This window comes from Asterias rubens, chromosome 1 (assembly GCF_902459465.1).
Source record: "Asterias rubens chromosome 1, eAstRub1.3, whole genome shotgun sequence".
In the NCBI taxonomy this organism is placed as follows: domain Eukaryota; kingdom Metazoa; phylum Echinodermata; class Asteroidea; order Forcipulatida; family Asteriidae; genus Asterias; species Asterias rubens.
In genome coordinates, this window is record NC_047062.1 from 7,422,803 (window position 1) to 7,432,226 (window position 9,424).

General features: G+C 40.5%; 2 protein-coding genes across 2 annotated transcripts in view; one reads left to right on the plus strand and one right to left on the minus strand.

Moving 5' to 3' along the window:
* LOC117289912 (ATP-dependent RNA helicase TDRD9-like) overlaps positions 1-5,399 on the minus strand; it is a 57,621-nt gene extending 52,222 nt beyond the window's left edge. The window contains exons 1-7 of the mRNA XM_033771115.1: positions 5,064-5,399; positions 4,621-4,739; positions 4,167-4,306; positions 3,472-3,693; positions 2,843-2,965; positions 1,198-1,278; positions 576-734 (exon numbers count right to left, since the gene is read on the minus strand). Of these exons, the coding sequence (XP_033627006.1) occupies positions 576-734; positions 1,198-1,278; positions 2,843-2,965; positions 3,472-3,693; positions 4,167-4,306; positions 4,621-4,739; positions 5,064-5,257 (1,038 nt within the window). The 5' untranslated portion in view covers positions 5,258-5,399. The remainder of the gene's footprint in view (positions 1-575; positions 735-1,197; positions 1,279-2,842; positions 2,966-3,471; positions 3,694-4,166; positions 4,307-4,620; positions 4,740-5,063) is intronic.
* A 156-nt stretch (positions 5,400-5,555) lies between these two features.
* On the plus strand, positions 5,556-9,025 carry LOC117294500 (gem-associated protein 6-like). The gene is made up of 2 exons (XM_033776943.1): positions 5,556-5,736; positions 8,202-9,025. Exons 1-2 carry the CDS (start codon positions 5,564-5,566, stop codon positions 8,614-8,616), a joined length of 588 nt encoding a protein of 195 aa, XP_033632834.1. The 5' UTR covers positions 5,556-5,563; the 3' UTR covers positions 8,617-9,025.
* The last annotated feature ends 399 nt before the right edge of the window (positions 9,026-9,424 follow it).

The window sequence follows — 9,424 nt, forward strand, 5'->3', positions numbered from 1 at the left end:
CAGTATGGTTGGATAACAGGAGTTATGAACTTGAACTGCAAATGTCCATGTGGAACACAGTATGGTTGGATAACAGGAGTTATGAAGTTGAACTGCAAATGGGCAAGTGGAACACAGTATGGTTGGATAACAGGAGTTATGAAGTTGAACTGCAAATGGACAAGTGGAACACAGTATGGTTGGATAACAGGAGTTATGAACTTGAACTGCAAATGGACAAGTGGGCCATATAATGGTTAAATAATTTGAATTATGAACTTGTAGCGATGAACCAACTGCAAAGGGTGATGTGGGACACAACCTGGTTAGATAATTTGAGTTTTGAACTCACAGTGCTAATCCAACTGAAAATCGGCAAGGGGCCACAGCATGGTTAGACAACTTTAGTTGTGAACTTTTAGTGCTGAACCAACTGCAAAGGGGCATGTGGGACGCAACACGGTAGATAATGTGAGTTTTTAACTCCTAGTGCTAAACCAACTAAAAACGGGCAAGTGGGACACAACATACAATGTGGTTTGATTATTTGTAAGGCTGAACCAATAATAGTTGAAGTAAAGGAACTGCATTCGTACCTGTCCGAGGTGGCTGACATCTGGTGCGTAGATTTCCTGCACATCGTATACTTTCCCCTCGATGTTCACAACAGGAGCGTTCTCCAGTTTCCCGGCTATGGGCATGGCAAAGTAGTTGGCAAACATGGAGGTGTCAAAGGTCGCTGACATGAGGATGATCTGCAATAAGTTAAAGGTATAATACAGGATTGGTTAAGTATCCAAAACAAACATCATTGTTTAAATTGTTGCCTGAAAGCTATGAAGCTTATGAAATTAAGTATAGGATAATGCCGAGGTGCATGCCATTCAAAGGTAAGAATTGCGTGAGGGCCATTCGTATCCCACGAATGGCGAGTACACCGAGGGCATTATTGGACTTAACCTCCACCTGTGAGTTCATGGTACAATGTTCCAGTGCCTGTTTATTTTGCAGGAATGAGGTGATATTGTTAAAAGTTAGCCATTCGTTCAAAACAATGGAGCGATGGAACAATACCATGAGGTCACAGGTGGAGGTGAATACTAAATAAGCACCTTTTATTGGAATGAAGTCATATTCCATATTCCAGGAAACTCTGTCTGAAAACATAGAAAAAAATTCAACAGTTGATTTTGGCTGTTACAATCAATAGGAATTTACCTTGACATGTCTTGAGTTTGATCTCTGTAGCTTCCTGGCTACTAGAAGGGTGAAGTCCATATCTTGGTCCCTTTCATGTACCTGAAGAGAACACATTACGCACATAAATTAGTAAATCTGAACCTGACGAGGGCAATGCTAAAGAGGACAATCAGTGGACACTATTGGTAATTACTCAAAATAATTATAAGCATAAAACCTTACTTGGTAACGAGTAATGGGGTGAGAAACGCCTCCCACTGAAGTGACGTGGTTTTCGAGAAAGAAGTAATTTTCGATGAATTTGAAATTCTTTTGAAAAACTCTGTGTTTTTTTTCCATTATTATCTCTCAACTTTGATGACCGATTGAGCTCAAATTTTCACAGGTTTGTTATTTTATTCATATGTTAAGATACAGCAAGTGAGAAGACTGGTCTTTGACAATTCCCAATAGTGTCCAGTTCGATAATATATCATCAACACATCATTTATCATTACTAAATAAGCTCAAGTTACTAGTAATTATAATGAATTAAGATTAGATTTCAGCAAGACAACATTTAGGTTTGGGTGAGGTACCGCCTTCGTTACACTATTCTTATTGATAGACAAACAAAGAGAGGACACAGGACAAAGGACTGTCAGGACACAGACAAAAAAAACTATACAAAGACAAGTAGCATAAATGCTGCAGAAAACACTGATTTAGCAATGAAGAAGAAGATTTGAAACAGCAATGTTCTAAAATTATTTTGGAATTTTGGAAGCTAAAGAACTGTCTTGCTTAATGACTACTACCTGGGTGGGAGGTAGAAAATTGTTAAAAACTACTACTTTCGCTTAGTGGATCGAGGGGACTTCTCCCTATTAACTTAACTCAGGGATGTGAGCCCAGAGCATGAAAAGTTGCGAGCATGAAGCCCAAAATGAACATTTATCTTTGGTTTTAAAAGCCCTACCCTGCACTCTGGGGCGTTATTATAATTATGGTTAAATCTCAATTTCTTTTAGAATTTGATCTAGAAAACTAAACAAAAAAGGAAATCTGTTTAAAAACGGAGAAACCACACCCCTGTTAACTGCCACGAAGCGAGTTCTACCATGGTCTCAACATTTCAACTCGCCTGCTCAAGCCATCATCTGGTCACCAACAGGAGAAAAATTTAAGTTGTACTACCAAAGTGTTCCTTTTGCATGCAGTGCAGTTGATTGCTTCCAAGATGCCTAAAAAATACTAACCTCATTGAGTGACAAGGCCTTAAAGGCAGTGGACACTATTGGTAATTACTCAAAATAATTATCATCATAAAACCTTTCCTGATTACGAGTAATGGGGAGAGGTTGGTAGTATAAAACATTGCGAGAAACAGCTCCCTCTGAAGTGACGTAGATTTCGAGAAAGAAGTAATTTTCCACGAATTTGATTTCGAGACCTCAAGTTTAGAACTTGAGGTCTCAAAATCAAGCATTAGAAAGCACACAACTTCGTGTGACAATTGTGTTTTTTCTTTCATTATTATCTCGCAACTTCGATGACCGATTGAGCTCAAATTTTCACAGGTTTGTTATTTTATGCATATGTTGAGATACACCAACTGTGCAGACTAGTCTTTGACAATTACCAATAGTGTCCACTGTCTTTAAGGATGAACCTCTTTACTTACCTCGTCTAGAATGATGTGTGTGTACTTGATCATGGTTCTATCCCGGATCAGTTGATTCAAGAGAATCCCAGTAGTGCAAAAAGTAAGGCGTGTATCCTCCGACGTTTTATTATCCATACCAACCTGCATTATGGGGAGGAGATATTTTGACCCGAGTATTAAAATAGACCCTATGACATCAGACGCACAATGCCACCTACTCATGGGGCTGGACAGGGTTACCCGATCACAGTCCGTAAGGATGTACACACGGATATCATCCACTAGGAGCCTGGCTGGTAGAGCAGAATGCACCACCTTCCCAACTTATTATGAAGCAGTTGTGGTTAAGTGCCTTGTTGAATCCTCCTTCAACTTTATAATGTAGAAACTCAACTCTTTCACAGAGCATGCTCGCCATTAACACTAATTAACTCATTTTCATCCCGCCTCGGCACCAAATTTTGCACTTACGATCACCGCTTTCTGCGCTAGCTGTGTAAGCGTAGAATGCCTAGTAATGTGGAGTAACCCGAGAAATAAGCTTGACGTAAGCACGGAATTCCCTGCTTCTGTAAGCACTGATTCTTTGCTTACACTAAGCAGAGCCATGAAATTAGGCCCTGTACTTCTGACCCAATAGAACTCACCTGGTAACCGACAAGACTTCCAAGTTGCCAGCGCCGTTCCTCGCACACTCGTTTGGCAATGCTGATGGCGGCAATCCTCCTGGGCTGAGTCACGATGATGTTACAGTGTTTGTTGTGAGTTGCGTAATGGTTCAAGAGGAATTGGGGAACTTGGGTTGTCTTCCCGCTTCCAGTCATACCCTGGATTATTGCCACTTGTTGGGCCTCGATTGTGTTGACAATCTGTCATGACAGAAAAAAATGTTACCAGAAATTGTTGTTTACAGCCCCTTGATACAATGACAGTGGTTAGACTGCAGGAATTGCAATCACAAGTTTGTGGGTTCAAATACCACAAAGCCTACCACTGCTTTTTAGAATACCTAGAATAAGTATTGTCTTCTGGTTTCAATAAACCAATGTTTGTGTTTGTATGAGAGAGATTGGCTGTGGCTAGCTTGGTGCTTTTATCTCCTTGTGGGTGTTTGGCAAGTTCCCTCAAAAAAAGGGAAGATCGTACAAACAAACACACCAACAAACAAACAAACAAACAAACATAGTCTTTTCTGGCCATTTAATAACAACAAAGCAATGTAGGCTGATTCTTTGAGGGGTAAAAAAACAAAGAAATCAATTTAAAGCGGAAAGACTTGTATACATGATACAATAATGCACTTGGCAAAAATATTATCTTATTGTTTCTCTTTTTCACCAACCTGTTCAGCATACTCAGTGATTGGCAGAGCTGGGTTGTATGTGTGATCAAAGTTGTAGTTATGGTAGACCTGAGCAGCGAGTTCTGCTGGCTGATCATACGGCATACTGAAGACATCACTCTCAGTCATGCTCTCCAAATCTAAAGCATGTTGGAACAAAAAACTAGCTAAGGACAGGAAAAATGCTAAGCAGAACCATATTACCAGTCAAAATGCTGTGAAGTTTACATTATTGCAACTGGTACTGAACTCATTGTTAGCTGAGCAAAGAAATTTTCTAATCAGTAAAGTCTGCTACACAGATTAACTGGTAGTTGGGCTTGGCTCGGTGGTGGGCGTAGGCGGGAACAGGAGCTGAACAAGCCGGGCTTAGCTCAGTGAAGCGTTAAGGCTGGAGCTTGGACTAAACCTAAACTGAAACTCTCGATATAAAATTAGGCTCTGTAGAACTCACCAGAGAGACTTGTGTGAATGCTTCTTGCAACGTCACTTTCACTGGCGTCCTGAAGCCTCTCTTCTTCCCATTGCTTCTGGTACTTTTCCGCATACTGAAGCTGGTGATCTTGGGGATCTCTAAACATCATGAAAGATTAAAAAAAAAATCTTTTTCAATACCATCTATAATAAGCTCGGTATAATTGTTTCGTTACAACAAAATTTACTTCCATAGTTGTTTTTCTAGTTCTGAATTGTTTCCTGGTTTTCATTTGCCAGAAATCTAAATATAATTTGTTCTGTCAGTTTTATTGTATGTACTACTTGTAAAAGTTGTATTCTGAAAAAAAAGTAAGTATGGATTATCAGGAGGGAGTATTTATTTTTGTAAAACCGAGTGAAAAATAGGTGGCAGGATACTGACACAGTGACAGTATTTCAAAGAAGCAAAGGAGTACATACCGACGATAGGTAGGAACCTGTGCGGCGTCTGCTTCTTCGGTCTCGTCCCTCTGCTTGTTGGGCCACCTGCCTCCGGTTCCTCCTCGGCCCCCCGTGCTGCATAAAACGGTCTCAGGCATGCGTGGGTTTTTCAACCCAATTTTGAACCAGTCGTCGATGTGCTCGAACGACACTTCAGAAGTAACCCGACTCATGCTTATTCGTTACAAGAAAGCAGCAATGTTGCCCCTCTGAAACGTGTGTTTTGCTGCCTTTTATTACCTAACTTTCTACCGTTTATCACACATTCGAACATCACATTCCTTCCTCTGCATGGCACACTGCAGACTGACTTCAACCGACTGTACTGACCATGGACTGACTGAACTTTGTTTTTGCTTAGCACCGACTACTGTTCTAACTAGTAAATACAGTATACAAACGTCAAGGTTTCGTCCCGTACGTTTTTGAGCAGCGCCCTCTACTGTCGACCAAAACCTTTAAGGTGCTCAGAAAACAAGATGTCTGCGCCCATAGTGAATCGAGATTGTGCGAAGGTCCTGACAGGCAAGGTGTTTTTGAGCCTTTCTCCCAGCAATTTGCGTCTCTTAGTTTCCCAGCGGGTTGTCGTAATATGTACTGATGGCAAGACACAAGCTGGATTGGTATTTACGGTGGACCCTGTTTCAAAAAGGTGGGTCTCTTCTTCCCTAGCCCTAGCCTAGAGTCTACTATCCTGGTGTCATGTGTTTTCAGTAGGATAACAGGAAAATTGTTCACAATCAAAAACTAAATATATTTTTTTCAAATCATCTATCCAATTTTTTAACAATAACACTTTCACTTCATGGTGTGTTGAAATTTTTAAAGTTTGGATTTTACGTTGCGAGAGACAGTCCGCCATTAATTAACAGTGCTTATGCATGCACGACACTGGAGCAACGTCATATGTTTTCACACCTTTCATTGGTTGGTATTTTATTGAATATTCAGAAGCTAGTATGGCGTGCAAAATAAATCAAAAATATTATTCAATTACTACTTAACAAATTTAATTACATTTTTGTCCAGTGGCTACTTAATTAGAATCCAGAGATATCATAAGGCATGAAAGTAAAACACCCCACCCCCCTTGATGCACTCACACTTCATAGCAATCCGTTTTTCCCCATTTCAGACCAGTCATTTTTGGTTTCAGGAGATAAGAAACCAATCTATGATATTTTCTCTTTAATGTAGACTTAATATTTATTACGCTTATCGGAATTTATTACAGTATGCATGAGTAAATCAAAAACAAAATTGTTGTCATTTTCACTTAAAATATTTTAATATTTTCCCCACATTTGCACACCATAGAATCCCAAATAGTAACCACCTCACGTGATCCATCTAGTGACTAAAGCAGAATGAAACTCAATCTAGCAGATAGTAATTTTGTTTTGAACTTTCGAGGTTGGATGATGTTTCTTTGACTCATTTGAATGTTGGCATAATAATGCACTAGTGATTAGTACCAAAAATCAATCATTTTATAAATGTTTGAGCATAACCAACGACAGGAAACTTTACTCTCAGCATGATTAAGCCTGATGAAAATACAGACCGTGAGTAAACTGCATAGCTTCTGTCACCGGTGCAGCTTGCACAATTTCGCGATAAACGGGAGTCAAAGTTGGGGACCGAAAACATATGAGGGTCGATAACGTATGACGCTACGATACGTACTACTAAAACTTAAAAGTAAAATAAGCTAAATGCCCCTTATTTTTGACCGCGCAAGGGCGCTATAAATAGTATTTTTATCACTTCCGGGGGTACACGCGATTCGCCCTGCACAAATTAATAGGCGTTCTGTCACTTTTGTTGCGCCGTAGTTTCAATTTGCTTTAGAGGTGGATTATAACGGCTCCTTTAAAAATTCAAGTCTTATTGTCTGTGATGGATTAGATGTCTGTGGTGGTAATGTGTTCCAATCTTTAAAAACTGTTTTGGGTATGAATGAATATACCCCCGGAAGTGATTGAGAGCGCCCTCACACGGTAAAAAATATGGCCCATTAGACTAGCCACCGCAGTGCTGTGATGTGATGGGCATTGTGATCGACTTTCATTCGGCCGCGTCGTTGGTGACCGCGCTTGTGTGGCTAACGCTAACAGTTAAAGGAACACGTTGCCTTGGATCGGTCGAGTTGGTCTTTGAAAAGTGTAGGCCGCTAGGAAAACAAATTCCAAACAAAGTTTCCAAAGGGATCTGGCAGTGGCACAGCCCAGAGCCACAGAAGCCATTTGTCACAGTTTATCATGTATTATTCCCATAAAGCCCCAGTGGCAAGGCTGAGACCTAAATACGTCAGCCCAGGTCTCAAGGATGACAACACGGATTGATATGGGTGCATTCGATTAGCTTCCCGGGTTGACCTTCTTCTACGTTCTAAAAGCTAAGGTTCCCCCATGAGCCTTCTAGGACTCCCCTTTCTTTAGGCCTTTGTAGACTTGTGTAAAAAGTTGTTTCAATATTTGTCGCGCTGATAGCGACATACTCAGCACCTCTCTGCTCTCGCACAAGGCTGCTTGCTCCCGACTGCTACTCCCGATTAAATGAGGCTATATTCACGGAAGGTTTGGCTTGCTAGACCATCACCAGTCTTGCAAGAATCGCGGAGAGAGTTAGAATGCTATCAAACATTAAACAACTTGTTCTAGGGCCTCTTTATAATGCCACACATTTTCAAATTGATACTTCAACATTTTCTGGTCTTCAGCCAGCAGTAGCTTCAGTTTCCTTTGTACTACTCATCTAAATCTTTCTCACCACACTGTGCAAATACTTTTGCAATACAGGTGTGTCTTTTTTGCAAATTTGTATGCCAAAAACCTCATTGAAAAATGAGATTTCTTACTCACTATTCGCAGCAGTTTTGCTGTCAACAAAGCACATTCAATGCTTAAGCTTGAATGGTCTGACCAGTCATTCTGTGCAAGGGACATTAAAAGAAAAGACTTCCGCCTCCTTTATTTGAGCGTGGAGATGAATTGAGGCAAGATATTTAGTGATGAGTATCGAGCAAGAAATTTCAATTTCCAAGTTTCAAAATATATTTCCAATTATGGTTATTTTTGTAACTGTTGATGGATTTCTTCTGTTTTTCCACTACAGTATAGTTCTGGTACAGTTCCCAGATGAGCAATCAACGATCACTAAAATCATCATGGGCCATGCGGTCGAAAGTATAACTGTAGGAACTGAAGCAATCACATCACAGACTGAGCATCGACTGAGTCAGTTATTCAGACTAAATGATCCACACAAGAATTTATCTGAGGAGGAGACGGCCAGACGTAAGACTGAATTGAAACAGTGGTTGGAGCAGCACCATATTCCAGTGACGATCTCGGGTGATAAAGGAGAGCTTCTGAATATTGCCGAGGCATTGTACATTGAACCCCCGTACGGTCTAGACAACTGCATCAGTGCAAATGAGATTATACTGGGAAGGGTGCAGGCCCTGATGAAGAACAAACCAGAAAGATTAGATACAAAGGAAGTGACTCTCAACGAAGAAGAAACATGACACCAAGCAGACGTCAATACTGTATGGCTGTTTAAAAAACTGCTTGTGTTAAAGAGTACAATAGTGAAATCTACACAATCCAGCAGGAATTGAACCAAAGCCTCACCTGGAAGGTCTACCCTTGGAGTGATAATAATTATGCACCTTAGGATTGGTAGTGCATTTAAAAGAACCCAGAACACTTGGTGTGGAAGAGTAGGGGTTAACCTCTGTTTCTGGTTCAAAAATGAGACCATACTCGGAAGGGTGCAGGCCAGAGAGATTAGATGCAAATGAAGCGACTCTCAAACTCAATAAGGGAGAATCGTGACACCAAATCTGTATGCTGTTAAAAACTGCTTGTGGTGAAGAGTGCTATGGTGAAATCTACACAATCCAGCAGGAATTGAACCAAAGCCTCACCTTTGTTAAGGGTTTACCTTGAGTGTACTTACATGCTCGAATTTGGGAGAAAAACCTAAAAGGGCTTATAGCTCAAAATGTTTACTGGACCAGGGGCCAATTTTATAGAGCTGCTTAAGCGCAAAATCTTGTTTATAAAGCAAAAAAGATTACCAGCCAAGACTCCACACAATTGTTATGCTAAGTAAACAGCAGCTTAATACCAGTCACAAACAATGTATAGAGCATGTTGTGGCCAGTAACATTTGTAAAATAAGCAAACTATTTTTGTGCTTAAGCAAATTTTGTGCTTAAGCAGCTCTATGAAATTGGCCCCAGAACTGTTTGTACACCAGAATCGAAGAGAGAAACGGTTCCCGAGTTCCAACAACATGCAGGTATGCACTAAGACATCTGGAAGAAGAGA

Excerpts from the sequence above, each read along its gene's own strand:
- LOC117294500 (XM_033776943.1), top strand. The coding sequence starts at position 5,564 with ATGTCTGCGCCCATAGTGAATCGAGATTGTGCGAAGGTCCTGACAGGC. Across the intron at positions 5,737-8,201 it reads GTGGACCCTGTTTCAAAAAG|TATAGTTCTGGTACAGTTCC; the intron begins GTGGGTCTCTTC and ends TTTCCACTACAG.